The sequence below is a fragment of the Eleutherodactylus coqui genome, chromosome 1 (genome assembly GCF_035609145.1).
Source record: "Eleutherodactylus coqui strain aEleCoq1 chromosome 1, aEleCoq1.hap1, whole genome shotgun sequence".
NCBI classification, from domain to species: Eukaryota; Metazoa; Chordata; class Amphibia; order Anura; family Eleutherodactylidae; genus Eleutherodactylus; species Eleutherodactylus coqui.
Window position 1 is genome coordinate 526,027,563 of NC_089837.1, and position 24,674 is coordinate 526,052,236.

Below are 24,674 nucleotides of genomic sequence, written 5' to 3' on the forward strand. Positions count from 1 at the left end.
TGTAATGTAACGCCTACCTATCCTCACCAGCAGGGACTTTATCAGTAATTTGTACTAGTGGGCTCAGACAAGACTAGTGACCTTAGCCACCGGCACATCAAAGAGCCTCAGGTGCCCATCACCTTGTCCCCGGTCATCCTTCCTCGGAGACTTTTGGTAGGTATTGACCAGTACCTACTGGCAACACCCCACAAGACCCCGTTCTCTACCACAATGTTTCTCAACTCCAGTCCTCAGCGCCCCCAACAGGTCATGGTTTTAGGATCTCCTATAGTAAGAACAGCTGTGGCAATATCTGAGGACTGACGATAATTACATCACCGATGTAAGACAGGAAATCCTGAAGACCTGACCTGTTGGGGGCGCCGAGGACTGGAGGTGGGGAACACTGAGCTACGATTTGGCCCTCGTCGGAGGCGCTCAGATCCTTCCGCTTGCTCAGTTTTTCGGCTTCCAACATCAATTTCAAGATCTGTTGTCAATGATTTTCAATGACCTTATTGAATCGCTGTGATTGGTTAATCCAGGTGCCAGCACTCATTGGTTAATCCAGCGCTGCGTCAGCCAATCAGAAAATTGGCTTCCTGGAGGCGGGGTATTCAAGCCCCGCTTCCAGGAATAACTGCTCTGTCTGCTTGAAGGAGAATGCGGCAGCCGGCAGCAGCGACCGAGACCAGCACGGGGACCGGCATGTCGGCGGTAGGTGAGTATTGTTAGACACCCCCAGAACATAAGACACTGTGCCTCTTTTGAGGCAAAAATTAATATAGGACAGTGTCTTATTTTCAGGGCACCACAGTATAGGCCGCCTATCTGCTTATCTGTTCTAAATATTGCATTGCCCTGTGTTATCATTTTTGTTATTCGCTCATTGGGTCACACCTTAGACCGAATGATTGTTCACTGTCGCTCGTTTGAACGATATATATAATTGTTCCATGTAAAAGGGCCTTTATCCTCACAGACATTATATTCTCTACATGACCAGCAGAGGGCGCCCTCTTATGGGTTCCTAATACTGTATCTAATCCAATCTCGTGCGCCATTTTTGTGGGGTTATTTTTGCAAATGAGAAAAAAATACAGTGAATGTGCGCAACAAATCGGCATGTGTGCACAGAGGAAAACGCCGCGTATTTCACGGATCGCGATCGCATACATCCTCAAGGCTCATATCACACGGGTGAGTGCGATATCAGACTGTGATACTCGGCCCGATATCGCGCTCGCCAACATGCGATGTCTCCGCGGATGTCAGGTGTTTTTATACCAAAACCGCCTGGCATCACTTTGCGTCGGCGGATCGCGGAGTGTCTCCTGTTCTTTTCAATAGGGAGGCATCGCATTCACTTGCACCCAGTGCTGCCACCGACCCCTACTGAAAACCATGGCGATGCGAGTTGCACACCCTAAGATAGGACTTGCCGCAATTTGGGAGAAACTCTGCAGTCCTCCGCTGCGGCTGATCGCTACTTCCCCGAAGTGATGCCAGCCGGTGCTGAGCTAATGCCTCGCATTGGTGGGGAAATCACATGTTGACCAGTGTGATATTAAATGTGATTCATGGCCCGATATCGCGCTCACCCGTGTGAAGTTAGCCTAGGGGTGGCAATGCATGCAGCGTTTCTCCACTGCAAGTGGAGGCTCCGCTGAGTGCGGTCGGCACCTGGACTCGTCATGCTATTTGAATTGCTGAAGTCGGGTGCCGGCCGCAATCAGCGGAGCTGCGCCCGCATCTTGTGGTGGAGCAGCGCTGTGAATGCTGTACGGGTGTGGTCGGCTGACCTCAATTAACTCTTTCAATACTTCTAGTTCTCTGTTCAGCTAACCTAATCTGTAAATGGGGATCGGCTCCGGAGCGGGCAGGACGCGCGGCGTTAGCGGTTACCATGGCGCTCCCATGTGGATTAGGAGGTGAATGTTTGTTCCACATGAGGGATTATTAGGGCAACGGCTGCCGCTGCATTCCTGGCCCTTCTGGACTCCTCACCACATTATTCATCTTACCGGTTACATCCCGCTGTAGGTCTGTTCTCCCACAATTCCTCACTCCGCTATTGGGTGGGACCTACAGTGCTGGCAGGGACACCCTTGCTATGAGGCAACCTGAGACAGCTGCCTCAGGCAGCAATCTGAAGCCTGTCAGAGAGGCGGCAGCGGGGCGCCAGCCAGACTGGATTTTTTGCCGGTCATGTTAATGGTCAGTTAAAAAACAAATTGCCAGCTGTGAGCCGGCCGGGCCGCCTGCCAACACTGGACCCGCTCCGGCTACTATGGAGGACACTGCTACTACTGGGACACGATTACTACTGGGATGACTAAAGGTGCTATTACCACTGGGACCAGTAGGGGGGGGGGTAACTGTTACTACTGAGGCCCCTAATGGGGGCACTACTACGACCACTAACAGGGTCACTATTACTACTGGGGCCCTTAAGGGGATCACTATTACTGCTAGGACCCATTAAAGGGGATACTTGCTGCCACTACTGTGGGCACTATTATTAATGGGGCACATTAAGAGGGGCACCATGACTACTAGGGTCAATTAAGGGGGGCTTTATTACTACTGGGACACTAATGAGGTAACTGTTACTACTGGGGGTATTATTACTTCAGACAAGTCTCAATGTGTTGGGTATCTTGTGTATTTGGTTCTTTCAATGCCTGTAAAATGAGGTATTTTTCCAGAGGGTCTAGAGATCAATGTCCCCCCAACTCCAGTCCTCAGGGACCCCAACAGGTCATGTTTTCAGGATCTCCTCAGTGTTGCACAGGTGATGTAATTATGGTCGGTGCCTCAGACATTGCCACAGGGGTTCTATCTATAGGGTATCCTGAAAACATGGCCTGTTGGGGGTCCCTGAGGACTGGAGTTGAGAAACACTGGTCTAGAGGCTTGTGGCACCCATGAGTACTGTGCATTCTGAGGTTCATGAATAGAATGCCAGAGCTACAGTAAAGACTGCCACACTGGTTCATCTTCAAAAAACGGAGAGAAACTTTAAGATTTCATAAGACTCTTTCTCGGGGGCGAGAGTTGTAGTGGGGTGCAGCGGTCCGAGGCCCTTTTTTTTCCCCTAGAGCCTCCCTTTTTGTCTTTGTTCTTTTCTGTGTATTGCCCTTTAAAGAGCGCTTCCCCTTCAAATCCTAAAACTTCCCTTGGTGAGGTGTGCTTCTGGCAAAGCTAGATGACAACTAATATAAATCGTCATTACTCTGCCATATAGGTTAGTACCCAGCTTTCCCAGACCCCTGCATGTCACCTTTGTAATGATACATACTGGGCTGATTCTACATTCACCTATCAAGTCTGCAGCCGGCGGCCAGAGCTACGACTTGACGGAAGCTCAAGGGTGAGCAGCTGTGATTCCTGGCTGTCTGCACAGTCCCCAGCTGCTGCCGGAGAGCCCTCTGTATAATGCACAGACTCCACATATGAAGGTCTGGACGGAGGCCAAGAACTACAGCCGGCTCCTGCCAGCGCCTCTACAAACGTATACTGTACATCCGGACCTAATATCCAGGACCTTCCCCGAGCCGCCGGCAATCACAGACCACTAAGCCGATACATGCAGGGAATGGGGGGTAGAGGGGAGGAACCATATACTGTATATACACTGATGGCTCCTTTATCAGCCCCATCTTGGACCTTTCTTGGTCTTCAGAACTGCAGCAATTCATCGCAGTGTAGATTCCACAAGGTGATGAAATCATTCTGCAGGATTATCGGCCCCCGCGGACAGGAAGCTTCTTGTAGTCGCTGCAGATTAGATGGCAGTGCTGACATGTTCTGATCGGCTGACAGGAAGGGGTCAGTGATTCATGCTGCTTGTACCAAATTCGGACTCCCATCAGCAACAGAAATCTGGACCCATCTGACCAGGAGATGTTTCTCCGCTGCTCAGTGATACAAGTTTTGCGCTCTTTTGCCCGCTGGAGTCTTTCTGTTTCTCTTAGACACAATGGCGCTGGAACTGGTCGCCTGCTGTTATACCATCCGTGCGGAGGAACGGCGAGTTGTGCGTTCGGACACGTTAGTTGGAGCTTCAGCGTTGTATTCAGCTGACTGTGCAGCCTGTTGGTCAGAACGATTCCTGACATCCTCCTCCGACCCCTTTCACGGATGAGTTGTTTCCGTCCACAGGATCCCCATTCGCTGGATGTTTTTCTCCCCCGCGGTTGGCAGTGAGCCCCCGGCTAGTCTAGCACCGATGTCCCAACAGCTCTATAAGCTCATCGACTAATACCATTATATTAGGGAATGGTTTTATGCAATTCCTTAATATTGGGTAATAACCTCATTTCGGTGTCGTCCTCCTCAGTGTTACCCTCAACTCCCCCGCCCTGATCTATGAGGAGCTCCGGGCTGAGCTGGAGGCGACCTCCCTGCACCGCGCTCCGTGTCTGGGGGATGACAGGAGATCATTCTTATTCTGCTGATTGATCATCTTTCCCCACAGAGCAGGATGTGTGACGACTCGGGCTGCGACAATGCCAATCTCAGAAGCCAACTGCATCATATTCCAGGATTGAGAAAGCACATGGGATGCAATCGCCTCTCCATCGTGTTTGTCAGCGGCAGGAATCGTCTGAAGTTTGCTAATTTATAAACATTTATAATGTATAAAACTATAATTATATAGCATTTTTTTAACAGTGACAGGCATTTTTGCAGTTTTTTCCCCTTTTTTTTACGATGGCTCAAGCCTGGTTGTCTACAGTAGTTAATGGCATAATTCCTGGCTTGGAGTAATGAAAGAGTTAATATCAGCTTTGCTCATGGACTAGGGTGACAAAGGAGTTCACAGTAAAATCCCTGGTGGTCTAAGGCAGTGAGGTACTTAATGACTATATTCATTCCATAAGGCGACCACAGTGCTCTTGGCTCCAGTCCTTACTCCAACAAGATCTACTGTAGACAACACACTCGTAGCAATACTATTAAAATCATAACCTGCTTCAGAGAGGGGAGGCTTAAAATTGAGAAACACTGAGCAGTTTATCTCAAAATCCCTGGTGGCCTAGGGTAGTGAAGTGGTTAATATCAGCTAGCTTGGTGATCTAGGATAGAGAAGAGGTTACTTTCAGCATCCTTGGTGGTCTAGTGCACTAAAGTGGTTACTATCAGCATTCCTGGTAGCCTAGGGCCAAGAAGCTGTTCATTTCAGCATCGCTGGTGCTATAGGGCAGTGAAGTAGTCTATTTATGCATCCCTGATGGTTTAGATCAGTGAAGTGCTCCATTTCAGCATTCCAGGTGGTCTTGAGCACTGAAGCCGTTCATTTCAGCATTCCTGGTGACCTGGTACAATGAAGTGGTTCATTCAAGCATCCCTGGTAATCTAGGGCAGTGTAGCACTTTATTTCAGCATCCCTGGTAGTCTAGGGCAGTGTAGCAGCTCCTTTCATCATCCCTGGTGGGCTAGGGAAGTGAAGCGGTTGATATCAGTATTCTTGTTGAGCTAGAGCAGTGAAATGGTTACTGTCAGTATGCCTCATCATCTAGTGCAGAGAAGCTGTTTATTTCAGCATCTCTGGTGATCTAGGGCAGTGGAGTGATTTTTATTTAAGCATCCCTGGTGGCCTAGTGCAGTGAAGTGCTCTATTTCAGAATTCCTGAAGGTCTCAAGCTGTGAAGCAATTCATTTTAATATACCTGGTGGTCTAGAGCAGTTTTTCTCAACTCCAGTCCTCAATGCCCCCCGACAGGTCATGTTTTCAGGATATCCTATAGAGAGAACACTTGTGGTAATGTCTGAGGCCCCGACAATAATTACATCACCTGTGCAATACTGAGGAAATCCTTAAAACATGACCTGTTGGGGGGGCGTGAGGACTGGAGTTGAGAAACACTGATCTAGAGCAGTAAAGCACTCTATTTCAGTGTCCCCGGTAATATAGAGTAGTACACTGGTTAATATCACTGGCCCTCGTGATATGGTGCAGTGAAGTAGTTCAATTCGGCATCCCTGGAGGTCTAGGGCAGTAAAGTGGTTAATATGAGCAGCATCCCTAGTGGCCTAAGGCAGTGAAGCTGTTAATATTAGCATCCCTGGTAGCCTAGGGCAGTGAATTGGTTCATTTCTGCATCTCTGGTGGTCTAGTGCAGTGAAACTATCAGTTTCAGCATCCCTGGTGCTCTCCTTGCACTACTCATAGCAGTCTATTTTGGAAGCACCGCTGTAGCCCTTTTATATATGTTACAACCGTCATGTGATGTCCGGGGGTTCCTATTCTAAGGGAGAATAGCAGCCTATTGTTTCATTCCCCCATGTTTTGGGGACGGTCCTGCACCGTTGCTCCCTGCCGTACCGAGCTCACCATGGGATCACACCTACAGCCTCCATGAACATGAAATACAAGACAAGTAATGAGAAACACTAAGGAGGTGCGATGTTTATTACACAACCTACTTAGATCAGTGCAGTAAGATCACAAGTGCAAAAATACTCTGAAATACTCTGTACTGTTGGAGCAGGATATCAGCACACGCCTCCTGAAATGCTCTATGCTGCTGGGAAGCCCACTCATTACTCTCTGAGGCCCCCCACAAGATCAGCATACTCCTTTCCTGCTCAACTGAAGTCAATGGGACTGAGCTGCAATACCGTATAAGACCTGTGGACAGGTGGGGCACTGTTTGCAGAAGAAACAAGCCATGTTTTTTAATCCCGTACAACCTGTCTAAGATGCTTATATTGCTGGTGCCGGAGATGATGCCTGCTACGGTATGACCTGGAGGCCCAAACCCAATCTGCAGACATCGTGTTATAGAGCAGGAGGAGCTGAGCAGATGGATATATAGTTTTATGGGATAAGACTCAGTATAACGTGTGTTATTCATTTATATCACTGCCCATTCTCAGTTGAACAGTCCAATGGGCGGAGCTATTAGTGATTGACAGCTACCTGCTCTGCTCCTCCTGCTCTATAAGATGATGCCCGCAGTTTGGACAGCAAGTTCAGCTGACAGATTCCCTTCAAGGTTCACAATTTCTGTGATTGTCTCCATCCGATATGTCTCCGGTCACCTTAGGAGTCCTAAAATATACAGTATGTCCAGAATAGGGTAAGGTCTTGGTAGGGTCAGTGGTTCACTTGCCTCTGCTTGGTTAATAATCCACTTGGTTGTCTTCCTTTCCATGCAAGCTCTAAGATGCCCACACATTTCTTGCATCATCTACTTCCATAATCATCCATAGATACTAACTAACCAGATACCGGACAGTTCTGTATTTCTAGATCAGTCAGTACATTGGAAGACCCTCTCTAGATCTTCCATCCTTGCTCTGGAGATCAACTTCAGAAATGATTCCAGAACATGGACTAAGGTGTCCATACTTTCTGGTTCCATACGAGGTACCAGTCTGCAAGCTTCAAGGAGCCGTAACATCATCCAGACAAGGCTGGACGTCGGCTCTCACACTCCTGATCTTTGGCTCCTCCATCAGTCTTCTCAGGAGCCAAGAAGACCTCCTCATCTCCTAAGACATCTACCTGTGTACTCTGGATCTTCTACTCTCCAGGGTTCAGTCCGCACGGTCTGTTGAACTCTTGGCCGTACTCATGGATCCACTTGTTCGCTACTGCAGGAAGATATAAGACTATGTAAATATAGTATATATAAGTCTACAGAATTAGAAGGCTCTCTGGAAATATCAGAGATGTTACAAAAGATACTATCATTGGGGGTCTGGAAGCCAAGAAGGATTTTTCAAGGAGACTGTAACCCCCGTGTCAGAGAGTCAGAGTGAGTCCAACAAGTGCCGAGAAAGTTCTTCTTTGCTTCCATCTCAAGGAGTCCATTAGTGGTATCTTCTGAAACATGCATGTAATATAGAGCATAGCGCTATAAGTAATATGGCCTCTCTGTTTTGTGTTACTTACCCCATTTGCTACCAAGCAGTACAGGGCAGCCGGCATGCAGCATGTCCTCATTACCCTCCCCGTTCCTATGGAGATTCCACCAGAAAATGGCAGCATTCTGAAGAAGAAAGATGTAATATATACTGTCCCTCATCACATGTATAATATATAATGTCATTTATGAGACATACGCAATATCATCTACCTTTTACTACATGAGTAATCTATACTGCCCTTTACCGCACATAATAATAATAATCTTTATTTGTATAGCGCCATCATATTCCACAGCGCTTACATAGATGGGGGATACAGAAAGACAAAAGTACAAACATTACAGAACCACGGTTACATAGTAATCAGCTGATGGAAACAATAGGGGTGCGGGTCCTGCTCCAACGAGCTTACATACAAGTAATGGGGTGATACAGAAGGTAAAGGGGCTGGAGATGTGCACGGTATGGCGAAGTGTGAGCGATGTTATACACATAGACAGTGGTCAGACATTTAGCCGTGTGACGGCAGAAACAGTATGACTGCAGGAGTGGTTTATGATGGCTAGCAGGGATTGCAGTCAGTAGGTCAGGGAGCATGTTATCAGGCGGAGTACAGAGGGGTTTGTTTAGGGAATGCGGTATGCCTCCCTGAAGAGGTGCGTTTTTAGAGCACGCCTGAAGTTCTGCGAGTCCTGGATTGCTCGGGTATCCTTTGGTAGTGCGTTCCAGCGGACCGGTGCTGCTCTGGAGAAGTCTTGGAGGCGGGAATGAGAAGTTTGAATTAAAGGGGCGCTCAGTCTGGTTTCGTTAGCAGAGCGGAGAGCCCGGGCTGGGTGATGGATTGAGATAAGGGAGGCGATATAGGGGGCGCTGCGCTGTGGAGGGCTTTGTGGATGAAGGTGGCGAGTTTAAATTGAATTCTGTATTTAACGGGCAGCCAGTGCAGTGACTGGCACAGGGCAGAGGCATCCGAGTAGCGGCTGGACAGGAAGATGAGCCTGGCTGCCGCATTCAGGATGGATTGGAGAGGTTAGAGTCTGGTGCCGGGGAGGCTGACCAGCAACGAGTTGCAATAATCGAGCCGGGAGTGGATGAGGGCAACAGAGAGCGTTTTTAGCGTGTCCACAGTGAGAAAAGAGCGGATTCTTGCGATGTTCTTGAGGTGCAGCTGACATCTTCGGGCCAGAGATTGGATGTAGGGGGTAAAAGAGAGATCAGAATCGAATATGACCCCAAGGCAGCGGGCATGTTGTCTCGGAGTTATGGTGGCGCCACACACTGAGATGGAGATGTCAGGATGAGGTCGGTTAGTGGAGGGTGGAAACAGCAGGAGGTCAGTTTTAGAGAGGTTTAGTTTTAGGTAGAGAGAGGACATGGTGTTAGAGACAGCGGACAGACAGTTAGTGATATTTTGGAGTAAAGGTGCAGAGATGTCACGGGCAGAGGTGTATAGCTGGGTGTCATCAGCATACAGGTCGTATTGGAGGCCAAATCTCCTGATGGTTTGTCCAATAGGGGCTGTGCAGATAGAGAAAAGAAGGGGGCCGAGGACAGAGCCCTGGGGGACCCCAACAGCAAGGGGAAGAGGAGGGGAGGTAGAGCCAGCAAAGGAGACACTGAAAGAGCGGTCAGATAGGTAGGAAGAGAACCATGTATCATAATATATATATACTACCCTTTATGACGCATGTGTAATATAATCCATCCTTTACCACACATGTGTAATATAAATTGGTAATTACTGCAAATACATAATACAATCTGCCCTTTATCACACGTGTAACAAATTTTGACAATCTGCTCTTTATCACACCTGTAATATAATCTACCGCTGAACATATATGTAATATATATATTGCTCTATACCATACATATCTCATATATAGTCCGACCTTTAGTAATATAATCTTCCCTTGACCATACGTGTGTAATATAATCTGCTATTTGTCACTCTTGTAATATAATTTGATAATATTCTCTGTCACACATATTACACATGTAATATAATCTACTATTGAGTGTAATACATATATATTGCCCTATACCACACGTGTGTTATATAGTCTGACCTTTAGTAATAAAATCTACCCCTGACCACACACATGTAATACGTACTATCCCTTACCACAAGTGTGTAATATCATCTGCCCTTTACCACATCTTTGATGTATTGCCTCTGCCAGCGATGCTGCCTATATGCGTACCTTTACCACAGGGGTCGTGAAGTTGGCGTATATAAACGCTGTAGCTCCTCCCAAGTCTACAGAACTCAGCTGAAATAGAAATAAAGACTCATCATTTCCTCGATAATAACCCCAAAAACCCATCCTATCCCAGAGGTGCCTCACTCTCCATAATATGCTTATTACACCCTCAGAATATCTGCTCAATCTGTCTCCTCCCATGCATTTATATAAAGGGGCGGGGTCATTCCACTGTACATGGTGGGGAGAGGGGAGGGGGGTTAGAGGTTGTGTAATTAGTGCTAACTGATTTGCAGAACCAGACGGGACTTACATAAATCATGAACGTGGCTATTCTGTTCCCGGCGTTGGTGCGGTACAGGGGGCTCTTACGGGACTGAAATTGAATATATGGTTTGAAATTGAAGAAAAAAAAGATAACAAAAACTTACAACTTAATCAAAACATGAAGCAACTTTGTAGATAGTCTTTAATTAAAAATCTATTGTTTTGTGTCTACAGCCCCTACACAGACCTATATATCTCCCTGGTCAAACTTAGTGTAGTCAGATCCTGCAGCTGTGCTCCACTTTATCTTTCCCTGCTTCTCACTGATTTATCAGAACTACACTCTTTGTCAACAACCATCCGCCCCAGTAGAAGTTGTCACTTTGCTGCAGACCCCGGCATGCGGCTCCATCTCAGACAGATCTGTAATGATGAGAGTTGTGGTGATTAGATGGACAGTCTTGTCACCGGAGGCCCTAGAAGTGGTTCCCCCCTTGGCCTATAAGAGGCTCTCCGAGGCTCCCTGTATGTAGTGACTTCTTTTTCCGCTTGTAGAGCTTGTTGGCCACTAGACGCCTCTACGACGCAGAGAAGAGATTTCACCCCGTTACCAGAGGGGGCGCATTATTGGGATGTGAGAAGGTGGATGGTCGTATCGATGAGGCTGTCTGAACCATTTCCAGGCGCTTGGCTGAAGGACATTTGGTCTCACAGCCCCCATCACATGTACGGCCTCTGACCCCCACCATTGCCCCCATCACATGTACGGCCTCTGACCCCCACCGTCGCCCCCATTACAAGTACGGCCTCTGACCCACACCGTCGCCTCCATTACATGTACAGCCTCTGACCCCCACCGTCGCCCCCATTACATGTACGGTCTCTGACCCCCACCATCGCCTCAATTACATGTACGGCCTCTGACCCCACCGTCGCCCCCATTACATGTACGGCCTCTGACCCCCACCATCGCCTCCATTACATGTACGGCCTCTGACCCCACCGTCGCCCCCATTACATGTACGGCTTCTGACCCCACCGTTGCCCCCATTACATGTACGGCCTCTGACCCCCACCGTCGCCCCCATTACATGTACGGCCTGTGACCCCCCCACCGTCGCCCCCCTTACATGTACGGCCTGTGACCCCCACCGTCGCCTCCCTTTGCAGTGATGTCGGAAACAATGAAACTTGACGCTGCAGAGGGGAACTGGTTGTCTTCAGCGATGAACCCAGATTTAGTTTGGGCGCTGACGACGGCCATGTTCATGTCTGGAGACCTCGGGGTGAGCGCCTCAATCCTGCCTTTGCTGTGGAGCAGCACACTGCCCCCTGCTTGTGTGGCCATCACATACGACAGTCGGTCCCCCCAGTAGTGGTAGGAGGGACAATGACAGCTCAGCGATATGTTCAGGACGTCCTGCACCCACATGTGTTCCTCTCATGGTGGCTTCCAGCAGGATAATGCTCGGCCGCACACAAGGGGGTCCCAGGAAGCCCCCACAACATTGTGTTCCTCTTATGGCGGCTTCCAAGAGACAGTGACATCCATGGATAAGATTTCTGATATTTTTGAAAGAGGAAAAACAAAAAATGGGAGAAAAGGAGCCGCGTCACTGAGGGGTTAAAATTGGGCAGGATGCAGATACTGATGGGGATGGCCTCCATTATGACCCAAAGGGTTAAGCCAAAATCTAGCAGACAGGCCGTTCTTATGTCTCCCTGGCATACCGTGGCATGGTCAAAGTGCGGCTCATAGTGCCCCCCGATGCCGTAGTTGACCACCTGCAGGTACTCGGCGTACGGAGCTTTAGCATGTAAGCCGGTCGCTGCTGCAATCCGCGTGTCGAGATTCCTGGTGACCGGGTCGGCCGTATCCTTCAGCCAGGCACTGCAAGACAAGACGATGGGGGAGAGACGGCCTCGTTACGGGGGGAGAGAGAAGGCAACCGAGGCCGATTCACACCGATGTATGTGGGCGCACACTGAGGCCATTGATTTCAACATGCTGCGTGTCCCTGTACATTAACGCACCGCAGGGCCCATAAAACTCGTTATGTGTGAAACGCTGCGGAATCCCGCTGGAAGAACGCATCTGGAACTCATTACACTAATTAGTCTTTACAATTGATGCGTCTTTGTTTTCTGCGCACAAATGAAGATGCGTCCAGTAAAGTACGCCGATGCCGCGCGCAAAAAAGCAAAGTTCATTAAAAAAATGCTACCCTCATGCGCGTGAAGGAGGCCTGACTTCTAATAGTGACTGTTTGCACTCATGGGGGTCACCATTGTATCAGTGGTCTCAAAGCACGTTGATTGGTAGAGCTACAGGGGGTGCTTGCTTTGTGTGGTTATGGGGGCACTGTGAGGGTATCAGAGCCTGCCTCTGCCATGGGGAACAGTGTAACCAGCACTGAGATGCCATTCCTATGGGGGGGGGGGGGGGGGGGCATTGCTGTGAGGCACTGTTGTGTCACTATTATGGGGGTACTGTAATTGGCATACCTATGGGGAACCGTTTCTGCCACTGTTATAGGGTATTATTTCTGGCATTGTTATGGGGTCACTGTCTTGACCATTGCTGCAGGTCTTTCTGGCATTGCTATGGCTACACTATCTCTGGCATTGTTATGGCGGTATTTTTTTGTAGCACTGCTAATGATATGGGGGTATAGTTCTAGCACGGTTACAAGGATATCTTTATGGCACTGTTATGGGGTATTGCCTCTAGTATTGTTATTGGGGTGTTTCTTTCTAGTAATCTTATGTAATTCTTCTTCCATCGTTATGGGGGACTTGTCTCTAGCATCGTGGGAGTATTGGTTTCTACTGTTGTTATGGGGTATTTTTATACAGTGTTATGGGGGAGTTTTTAGTATTGTTCTGGGGGTATTGTTTCTGCCATTGACATAGGAGTATTTATATAATATTGTTATGGGGGGGGGGGGGGGGTCTCGCTTTGACATGCAAGTATTTTATAGCGCTGTTATTGGGGTATTGTATATATTATTGTACTTGTCTCTAACATTGTTATATATATTATCTACCATCGTTGTGGGGGTATTTTATAGCATTCTTATGGGGGTACTGCCTCCATCATTGTTAAAGGTGTACATTTTCTATCATTGTTATGGAGGTTTTTTTTCTAGCATTCTTGTAGGAGTATCCCCCCCCCCCCCTTCATCGTTATGGGGGACATTTATAGCATCATTATTGGGGGACTTCTAGCATTAGTATGGCGGTACTTTTTCTACCAGCGTTGGGGGGGGGGGTTGTTTCCAACACTATAGTGGCAGTATTTCTCCGATAACCTTCTGGAGGGACATTATTGCAGGGGCACTATGACTGGCACTGTTATTATTGGTGGGGCCCGTGTACTCTGTCCCTACAGTCCTGGCGGCATTATTTCTGCCTGTGTTATAGGCCTACTGTGCTGGCATTATTATGGGCGCATGGCATAGTGCACTGTTATGGGGGTACCTGTTCTGCCTTCAGTAATGGTGGTGCAGTTTCTGGTGCTGTTATAGGGCCATTGTGATTGACATGATTATGGGTACCTGGGACTGCTATGGCTACACTGTTTCTGGCACTGTTATAGTGACACTTTGACAGGCATTGTTATGGGGGCACTGTAGATAGTGCTAAGGCACAGATTATGGCAGTGCTGTTGGGCCAGCACTCTTCTATAGGCTCTGTGATAGTCTGGGGGATCTATGACTGTCATTATTATGGGGGCACTAGTTTTAGCATATGTGACCTCTACAACTCTTCCTGGCAGCTTTATGCAGAGATCCTGAAGCAGTTTATTACCTTTTGCTGATCCTGTATTCCGCCTGCGCCTGCTGCATCCCGGAGGCGACCACCGACCGCTGCAGCTGCAAGAGATGATGAAGAGATAATCGGGGCGTATTGCGCAACTTTATTACCGTGTATTATTCACCCGGCTTTCCTTTCATCTTGAAGGATCTCTGTGTATAGAAGAGCTTTCCAAGATGTTCAGAGACTTCTCCATCCTCCTCCTCATCCTCCGCGCTCTCCGGGGTCTCCGCCAGATTTTATGAGCACAAGGGAAAAGCTGCATCATAATGGTCGATGGATCGGCACCAAGACGCCTTCTAAGAATGTGTAATGCAGAACGTCCCGTCTCTACAGTCTCGTAAAGCGTCTTAGAGGAGGCGCCTTTATAGTCTGCCCACAATAACTGTATGACCAGCGGGATCATGTAAGACGCCAACACCTTCCAAGATCCCATAATATACATGTCACATACTGATGGTACAGGGAATCACCTGCCTGGGGTTTACTTATAGGGTAATAGTGAGTGCAGCTCTGGGGTATAATACAGGATGTAACTCAGGAGCAGTACAGGATAAGTAATGTATGTACACAGTGACTCCACCAGCAGAATAGTGAGTGCAGCTCTGGGGTATAATACAGGATGTAACTCAGGGTCAGTACAGGATAAGTAATGTATGTACACAGTGACTCCACCAGCAGAATAGTGAGTGCAGCTCTGGAGTATAATACAGGATGTAACTCAGGATCCGTACAGGATAAGTAATGTATGTACACAGTGACTCCACCAGTAGAATAGTGAGTGCAGCTCTGGAGTATAATACAGCATGTAACTCAGGATCAGTACAGGATAAGTAATGTATGTACATAGTGACTGCACCAGCAGAATAGTGAGTGCAGCTCTGGAGTATAATACAGGATGTAACTCAGGATCAGTACAGGATAAGTAATGTATGTACACAGTGACTCCACCAGCAGAATAGTGAGTGCAGCTCTGGGGTATAATACAGGATGTAACTCAGGATCAGTACAGGATAAGTAATGTATGTACACAGTGACTCCACCAGTAGAATAGTGAGTGCAGCTCTGGAGTATAATACAGGATGTAACTCAGGATCAGTACAGGATAAGTAATGTATGTACACAGTGACTCCACCAGCAGAATAGTGAGTGCATCTCTGGAGAAGGTTGGGTGTGTGAGAGCTCTGCAGGATCCAGGGTGTGGTCACCAGTTGGAGAAAAACCTACCCAGCAAAGGCTACAGGTGCTGGGCTTGCTCCAGCCATGGAGTCCCAGACCTCCTCCCTCCGGCTTCGGTCGGGGGGAGGGAGGACTGCACCCCAGGAGGGGAGAACACCTGGTCGGAGTGGCAGCAATGTCACCCTGACTCCCCTGGAGGAGCCCAAGAGGACCCGCAGCCAGAGGAAGAGAGTGGAGGACCATGCGGAAAAACAACGTTTGCAGGCAAGTTGGGCTGATCGCAAGGAGGGCGAGTCAGTGACGGATGTGGCAACCCGTATTGCCAAGTACATAAAGGACTTTGGGCATGTCGGGAGGCAGCTGAATAAATATAGGCAGGAGCTGCACGTTGCCCGCTATGATGCGGAGCGGGCCAGATCCCGCACCAGGAAGTTAGCCATATCGCGGCAGATTGAAGCCTGTGAGGAGGCCATTGAGTTTTATGAGGAAGAAAGGGAAAGGATTCTGCAAAGAAGTGGGCCTTTCAAAGAGAAACTGTTAAACGACGAAAGGTTTAGCAAAATGGCATCTGTGAGCAGCGGTGCTATTAAAGAGCGCTCTGCCAGGTGCTCAAGCAGCAGCACAGGCGAATCAGACAGTGCTGAGGATGGGCGAGCTGGGTGCTCTGGTGAGCAGCAATCGTCGCTGCCAGGTGGGACTACTGGGCCCAGCATCCCAGCTGAACAGGTCAGCCTGCCCCCCACGTCAGGCGAATCTGACCAGGAGGACACCGACGACAGCTGCAGCAGCAGTGGAGAGGGGGCGCTGATAATGCGGCAGATACAGCTGCAGGAGTCCCCAGAGAGGCTACAATCCTGCTACTTTGGAAAGGATTTGCCCCCAGAAACCTCAAGCAAAAAGAGGAGGAAAAAGGAAAAAACGTATATTCAAGAAAAGTTCGTTTATGTCACCAAGCACTCTGGTTTGGCTGAAAAGTCAGACCAGGTTGGTAACCCTGAGCTCTTAGTCCCGGGCTCTGTGGTGGGTCCGGTGCAGGGGACTGGGGAAGAGAGGGTTAATGCGGCCCAAAACTCTAAGCCCACTTGTGCTAGTAGTGGGAATGGAGGAGTAAAGGAGGTGGAGAAGAGCATTGGGAAAGCGAAGAGTCGCGGCCAGTCCAGAGGTGCTGACGCTGTTGGTCACGTCCCAGTGGGAGGGGGGCGTGATCCGGCGCCAGGTCCCACCGGTGGTGGCTTAGCTGTTCCCCCTGTGTCCCTAAAACGCCTTTCCGGTGCAGAGGGGGCGCAGGGGGTGGTGGCTGAGTCTGCCGATCCTCCCACACATGCTAAACATCCTTCTGCTGCTGGAAGGAAAGCTGGAGGAACTGCAAATCCAAGAGTGGCTAAGGTGGGCGGAGCTACAGCCACCAATGTCAAAAGACATGTTGAAGTACATCTTCAGCCACCCACCGAAGGTGCCATGGACTTGCCCTCAGGGCATAAAGAGAAAATTAAGAGTAAAGGTAACATGGGTCCTGGTCCAGCAGCTAATGGAGAAGTGAGTGCGGTAATGGATGCGGCTGTTGGTACCCCTGCTGCCCCTGTTCCTGCTGCCCCTGTTCCTGCAGGAACAGGTGTCCCCGATTCCCCGGCTGGTATGCCACCTTTTGTACGGGAGGGTGGGGCTTTGGAGGGTAGTCAGGGGGTGGGTCAGGATCCAGTCGCCCCTCCAGGGGGGATGCGTCCTCCTCGTCTTTGGGCTCTGGGGACGGCGTTTTGCAACAGCGCCTCCTGGAGGCCTTGAGGAGGGGGGAGAGCTCGATGAATGTAGGGGGCAGAGTTGTGGATTTGTCTCTCTGGGTGGAGAGACATGGTCTTGCTGCCTTCCGAGAACAAAGGGGGGAGACCGTCTGGTCCCTGCCGACAACCGGGCAGGACATTGGCCGTAGGAATGTGGCTCGTCTTCAGTGGAGAGGCAATGACGCATGCCCATCCAGGAGTAAGGTGGTGGAGCTTCTGCTGAAGATGGGTTTCAGGGCAAATGACATCTATGCCCTGATCCATCCTTATGGCACGTCTGAGTTCGACATCAGCTTTGCTCGCCCGGAGGGCCTGGAGCTCTTCTGGGGGAATTATGAGCTGATGAAGGACGAGCCCGGCTGGCGCGGTTTCGCTGCACAAGTGGTAACCCGCCAGACTGGAGTCAAGAGAGTGACCGTTTTGACTCGTAACGAGTCCCTCTCTTGTTACGATATCATGACTTGGATAAGTCGGTACGGAGAGGTGGTGGATATGCCCAATAAGAACCGGGACGAACACGGCATCTGGTCCGGAGCCTGGACGTTTATGGTGAAACTTAAGCGTTCAGGGAATTCGGTGGCCCACATACCATCCGCGGCTTTCCTTGGCAGGGATCGTATCTTGGCCTTCTACCAGGGGCAGCCGAAGCTCTGTCACAAGTGCGGCGACCCCACACATTTGAGTGCAGCCTGTAACGTCATCAAGTGCGCTCTGTGTGGCGAGGTAGGTCATCTTGCGGCATCTTGTACAGAGATTAGGTGTCACCTGTGTGGTGACCTCGGTCACCCATTCAGTCGCTGTCCACGCTCTTTCGCCAATGCGGTCAGGGCCCCAGCGGAGGAGAGCCGTGAGGTTGCTTCTGCAGGGGAGGGGACCAGCAGAGGCGATGGAGCCCAGGAGCCAAGGAAGAACAAACATGCTGGGGCAGCCAAGCTAAGGCGCCAAGAGAAGCGCGGAAGGGGCAGGGAGCTGGTGGAAACCCAGGTGGCAGGTGGGTCAATGCTGGCCCCTGCTCCGGACGCAAATCATGTGGCTGAGGCTCCAGGGGACAGGGAGCTGGATGAGGAGGTCAGGAGGATCCAAAGGGAAGAGGATGCCACTTATTCAGATTCTTCCCACTATGAAAGTGTGGGTGAGGGCAAGGATGAGTGGCAAAAGAAAAAGCGCAAGCAGGGCTCCAAGAAAATGAAAAAAAGGGAAGGGAAATCTTCCCCTGCAACGGGCCAGGTGCAGGAAGGCAATCCAAACTCTCCTCTTGTTGGGCTCTCCAACAGGTACCAAGCTCTCTCGTCCTCGGAGGAAGAGGTGCCTAGGACAAGCGTGGGGCCTACAGGGGGTGCTGAGCCTTCCTCTTGTGGGGGTTTGGTGACCTCCAGGGGGAGGGCTGGCCCAGAGCCCAGTGGCAAGGAGGATGAGGTTGAGGAGCCCCTTGCCATGGACCTTTCAGTGTCCAAGAAACGTGGCAAGGGGTCATCCTCAGACCCTGATGAGAAGGGGGGTGGGAAGAAGAAAGCCATCTAACTCAATCACCAATGATGGCGGCACCCGCTCCGTTGACGCTGGCATCCATTAATGTTGCCAGCATTAAGTCTGATATGGCTAGATTTGCGGCCTTTGATTTTCTCGGCCGCGTTGAAGCCGACATTTTGTTTTTGCAAGAGACCAGGCTGCCAAATTTGGCAGCTGTGCATAAGGCAAGGAGGGAATGGAGGTCTGGTCCATCTTACTGGTCTCTTGTGGCCGAGCCATATAGCGGAGTTGCGGTACTTTTTACCGCAGCGGTTGAATTCCGACGGGTTATCGAGTTAGAAATAGGGAGGTGCCTGATCCTGGATGTTCTCATGAAGGGACAAGAGCTTCGGCTAATCAACATCTACGGTCCCCAAACCAAGCGGGACCGCAAGGATCTCTTAATGAGGATCAAGCCGTACCTTTTTACCAGTCGGCAGGTGATCTTTGGGGGTGACTTTAACGCAGTCACGAGGACCCGTGACAGGGGAGGCTCCCTAGGCAAGCTGACTTATGATAGCGTCGCGCTTAATAGCATAGCTAGCGAAGCTCGCCTGGTGGATGTCCACATCCGGCACACCCCAGGCCACGCGGGTTTCACCTATTATAGAGGCGAGTGCAGGTCTAGAATAGATAGGTTTTATTTGAAGGAGGAAGCCATCTCTTCACCAGTTTCTGTTGTTGAGGTGGAATTCTCCGACCACTGTCTGATTTTGTTTTCCCTGAATGTTGCAGAGACCCCCCGGATGGGTAGAGGCTTATGGAGGCTGAATTCATCACTCCTGGAGGAAGCAGAGATAAGACAGTCCTTTGAGGATTTTCTGCAGAGCCAGGTACCATTACTGGATTTTTGTAGCAGTAAGTCAGAGTGGTGGGAGATGCTCAAGATCAGGGCGGCGAGGTTCTTCCGCCAGCTCTCTAGCCTCAGGAGCCTGAGTAAGTACCGTCTTTATCAGGGCCTGAGGAGGAAACTCGAACATCTCGTCTCGACTGGAGGTAGCCGTGAGGAGATCTCCAGAGTGAAGTCTTTGCTCAAAGGGTGTCAGTATAATAGGCACGCATCTTTGGTTTTTGAGAGGGACTTCGGGAAGTACCACTCACCTGACCCTTACAGAAACTGCAAGATGTCAGTGAATCGTAAAGTTGTCACTGGACTGATCGACGGTACGGGATCTCTGAACAGGTCCAGATCAGGGATTCTGGAAGTCATCAGATCCTTCTACTCGCACCTTTTGAGAAAGAGGGATCTAGATCAAGATGTGATGTCGGCTTTCCTGGCTGAAGCTGTTCCTGAGCCAGGGGATGACATCTCCCTTAATGTTTTGACGGAGGAGATCAACATAGAGGAAGTTAAACTGGCGATTGATGGGCTTGCGCTCAAAAAATCGCCAGGACCGGATGGCTTAACATCTGAGTACTATAAGACCTTTAAGGACCTCTTGAGTCCCCTCTTGACTGAGGTTTTCAATGAGTGTCTTTCCTCGGACACTCTCCCAAAGTCAATGAGGAGGTCGGCTTTGATCCTTCTGTCAAAGGGTAAAGACTCGAGCCGTATTGAGAACTGGCGTCCCATAGCGCTTCTCAATACGGACAGGAAGGTTCTGGCAAAAGTACTGTTTAATCGGCTGGTCAAGTTTGCACCCCGGCTCCTCTCGGGCGCCCAGCATTGCTCTGTTCCAGGTCGTAGCACCTTTAGTGCTGTTCTAGGTGTCCGGGAAGCAGTGGAGCAGGGTAGGGCTGGTCACTGGGAGGGGTACCTGCTGTCCTTGGATCAGGCCAAAGCGTTTGATCGGGTTAATCACGAGTACCTCTGGTCTGTTCTTCTGAGATATGGCCTGCCAGTGGGGTTTGTCAATTGGCTCAAGACATTGTACGCGGGGGCTGAGACTTTCCCGCTAGTGAACGGTTGGGTCGGCCACCCATTTGAGGTTGGGTCTGGCGTCCGTCAGGGTTGTCCTCTGAGCCCCTTGCTGTACGTGTTTGCCATTGATCCTTTCCTTAGGATGATTGATGGTGGGCCTATGGCGGGGGTCGGGATGGATCGGGCGGTGCCGGAAGCCGCCCTCAGGGTGGCAGCGTACGCTGATGACGTCACAGGGGGGAGGCAGAGTACGTGATGGAAGAGGTGGATCGCTACTCGGAAGCATCTGGGTCCGGCATCAACTGGGATAAGTGCGAAAGTCTCTGGTTAGGAAGGGGAGATCCTACATTTAGTCTCCCGGACACCCTTCCAGTGCCCCAGGACTCGGCTAAAGTTCTCGGCATCAAATTTGGCCGGGGAGATTACCCCATGCAAAATTGGGTGGTCAGGCTCGATGGTGCCACTCAGAAGGTGGCCCAGTGGAAGGGTTGGTCTTTGACCCTTCGGGAAAGGGTTAACCTGATCAAAACATACCTGCTCCCTTTATTCATCTACCTGGGCAGCGTATGCATTTTGCCAGAGCCTCTCTGGACCCGGGTCTACAACCTGTTCTTCCTAATGTTGTGGGGGAACAGGTTGAACCTAATAAGGAGAGATGTCACATATCGCACGAGGAGACTAGGGGGGTTATCTATGGTCAACCCCGTGGTGTTTCTCGTAAACACCTTTGTTAAGATCAATATAGGCAACCTCTGGCAAGAGAGGGCTCCTCCGTGGGTATTCTCCTGTTGGGGATGGCTTCGGCCTTTCTTCCAGGAATGGGAGACTGGAGGGCGAGTGAAGGATCTTCGCACGCCGCACGGGCATCTTCCGGCTTACACTACCGTGGTTCTGAAGATGATACGTCGGTGGGGTCTGGGGATGTGGGAGATCAGAACTCTGTCGAGGAAACTCCTCGATAAGAGGGTTCTGTTGACCCATTTCCAGAAGCCCCTGGCGCTCAAGGACTGCCCAAGTCGGGACCTGGAGGGAGGGTTACGTTTATTGAATTCTGACAGGATCCCCTTGAAGTTTTGGGACTTGACTTGGCGCTGTTTCCACGGGAGACTGTATGTAAGGGGCAACTTGAAGAGCAGGCCTCTGGTGGATAGGGGTTGCCCCCGCCAGGAGTGCAGCAACGTACTGGAAAGCATGGAGCATTTCCTGCTTCAGTGTCCCTTTAATACAGAGGTGTACAAACGGGTGGGAGCCTCCATTGGTTGGCCCAGGTTGGCACGCCTCTCGTATGCGGAATGGGTCTATGGGGCATTCGGGGACCTTGGTGGCAGGGACCGGTGCACTTTATTCTTAGTCAGCCTAGTGGTCAGGTTTCACATTTGGAACGCACGGTGTCTAGTTTCGACGGAAGAGAAAATCCTCCCCGCGGATGAGGTGAATAGAAACATCCTGGGTGACCTGGTGAAGGTGCGCTCTCTGGATTATGAGAGGTCGGGCACGACTAAGGCCTCTCTCCTATGGAGAGGGTTTGTCTTTCGTTAGGGACAGTCTTCTTATTGTTAGGCTCTTTGTAGGGACAGAATAGGGAGAGGTAGGGACAGTTTCTCTGAGGGTAAGTTTTAGGGAAGGAGTAGGGACATTGTAGGGACAGATTAACTATAGGGATAGTGTTTCTCTATTTGGTCGGTGCCCGGCTTATCATATCCAGTCCTGGTGGAGGGATGTGTGTGACACTAGTAGAGTTTTTGTTTTCGGTCAAAGATAAAGTATGTACGGCTGCAGGTAACTGAACCTTAGGCTTTCGGGTATTAATATGTAGTGTTGGTTTGTAGTTGTGTAGTATAAGAGATGTTATATGTTTTGTTTTGTATATAGGGCTAGGGGTTATAGATAGGTTGGGTGGGGGTTTATTGGGGGGAGGGGGGGGGATTTATGCCTCAGCCGTAGCTTGACACGTCCCGGACAATGAACACTGGGCACGGACTGTTGGTGCGGGCGTGGCCCTCAGGCTGCGGCGGGCAGGGTGTGTGTATGCGGTGCAGCTCGGCTCGTCCTGGACATAGACATTGAGCACGGACTTGGGATGCAGGCGTGGCTCCCAGGCTGCACCGTAGGGGGTTGTTTGGGGGGTGTGGTGGTTTGGTCTGGGTATAGGGTTAGTTTAGGATTATGTAAGGTTTTATTCTTTAGGTGGTGGGCATTAAAAAAAAATAAATAAAAAAAAATAAGGTATTCGGTTGTTCTTCTTATTATTGTTATTATTACTTTTGTTATTGTTTGCATTATTGTTATTATATCATTGCTTCGGTTATTAGTCAATTTTTTGGGATTTCAGGCTGGATCCTGTGAGTTAGGGATATGCTTTCTTACATATGGGTTTATTGTTATATGTAATGTATATGTATTGGTGAGAATGAGTGAGTAGGTAGTTTGGAGTGCAGGTTGGTGTAGTGTGCGGTGTGTATTATTTGGACCAGATGGACCTTTGGCTTTTGTTCCTTTGTCCTGCAGTAAGGCAAAGTACAGATAACACAAGTGATAATTTGCTTTTGTTTTATGTTTATGTCTTATGCCAAGTGAGCGATATTTATGTTCTGTTTATTGTTATGTTTTTCACTTTTATAATAAAAAGATCTACAGGATGTAACTCAGGATCAGTACAGGATAAGTAATGTATGTACACAGTGACTCCACCAGCAGAATAGTGAGTGCAGCTCTGGGGTATAATACAGGATGTAACTCCGGAGCAGTACAGGATAAGTAATGTATGTACACAGTGACTTCACCAGCAGACTAGTGAGTGCAGCTCTGGAGTATAATACAGGATGTAACTCAGGAACAGTACAGGATAAGTAATGTATGTACACAGTGACTTCACCAGCAGACTAGTGAGTGCAGCTCTGGAGTATAATACAGGATGTAACTCAGGATCAGTACAGGATAAGTAATGTATGTACACAGTGACTTCACCAGCAGAATAGTGAGTGCAGCTCTGGAGTATAATACAGGATGTAACTCAGGATCAGTACAGGATAAGTAATGTATGTACACAGTGACTCCACCAGCAGAATAGTGAGTGCAGCTCTGGGGTATAATACAGGATGTAACTCAGGATCAGTACAGGATGAGTAATGTATGTACACAGTGACTCCACCAGCAGAATAGTGAGTGCAGCTCTGGAGTATAATACAGGATGTAACTCAGGATCAGTACAGGATAAGTAATGTATGTACACAGTGACTCCACCAGCAGAATAGTGAGTGCAGCTCTGGGGTATAATACAGGATGTAACTCAGGATCAGTACAGGATAAGTAGTGTATGTACACAGTGACTCCACCAGCAGAATAGTGAGTGCAGCTCTGGAGTATAATACAGGATAAGTAATGTATGTACACAGTGATTCCACCATTACACTTTATGATTGGATGGAGATGTCTGGAGCTTAAACTCACCCATGGAGCAGCAAGTTCCTTAATCTTCTTCGCCTCATAGTCAGTGACAAAGTCGTGGTAAAGGACTATATAAGGAGTTGTGTTCACCACCTCCTTCTTCAGGGGTTGGAGTACGAGGTAAGGGCTGTTTGCATCATAAGAGCATTTGAGTCTTGGATCCTCATAACGAAAAGTCTAGAGTAGAGGAAGACAAGAAGACAAGGAGTGACGGAGGGACCTCTGATAGCGAGTCCTATGTACCCTCTAGTGCAGGCGGTGGCACCTCTATATACTTAGCCACCATTGTCCCATACACCCGCTGCTGCACACAGACTACTCTGAGGGCTGCACAGACTTCTGCAGGTCCCTTATAAGAAGAATGAAAAGACTGAGGAAGAAATCGTGGAGACGTGCCAGAGAGGCGGAGAAGAGTCAGGAAGAGGGGAGAACATCATGTCCCTACAGGGTGACCTGGACGGCATAATACCACATACCTGGGACCCCAAAGTCCGGCAGAGCCCCTCATACAGGTCTCGTGTCCTCAGATGGGTGACGTTCGGCCTCAGCAGGTTTGGCGCCAAGACGTCTTCTCCAGCCGGAGTTTCATCCAAGATCTTCTCGTATTTGGCGACATTTAGAGCCAATCGCATGTTATAAGGATCTAGGAGAGAATAAAAGGGAGCGTTTGCCTGGATATATGAATAGAATGCCAGAACAGCAGTGCAGACTGACACATCAGCAGAGGGACTGTTTCACATGCAATTCAGG

General features: G+C 49.5%; 1 protein-coding gene across 1 annotated transcript in view; it reads right to left on the reverse strand.

Annotated features, from left to right (window-relative positions):
* Positions 1 to 6,382: 6,382 nt before the first annotated feature.
* P4HA3 (prolyl 4-hydroxylase subunit alpha 3) overlaps positions 6,383 to 24,674 on the reverse strand; it is a 39,921-nt gene continuing 21,629 nt past the window's right edge. Inside the window, exons 6-13 of the mRNA XM_066588349.1 lie at positions 24,401 to 24,567; positions 23,928 to 24,101; positions 14,145 to 14,209; positions 12,066 to 12,225; positions 10,381 to 10,443; positions 10,068 to 10,136; positions 7,889 to 7,985; positions 6,383 to 7,587 (exon numbers count right to left, since the gene is read on the reverse strand). Coding sequence (XP_066444446.1) covers positions 7,517 to 7,587; positions 7,889 to 7,985; positions 10,068 to 10,136; positions 10,381 to 10,443; positions 12,066 to 12,225; positions 14,145 to 14,209; positions 23,928 to 24,101; positions 24,401 to 24,567 — 866 coding nt within the window. The 3' untranslated portion in view covers positions 6,383 to 7,516. The remainder of the gene's footprint in view (positions 7,588 to 7,888; positions 7,986 to 10,067; positions 10,137 to 10,380; positions 10,444 to 12,065; positions 12,226 to 14,144; positions 14,210 to 23,927; positions 24,102 to 24,400; positions 24,568 to 24,674) is intronic.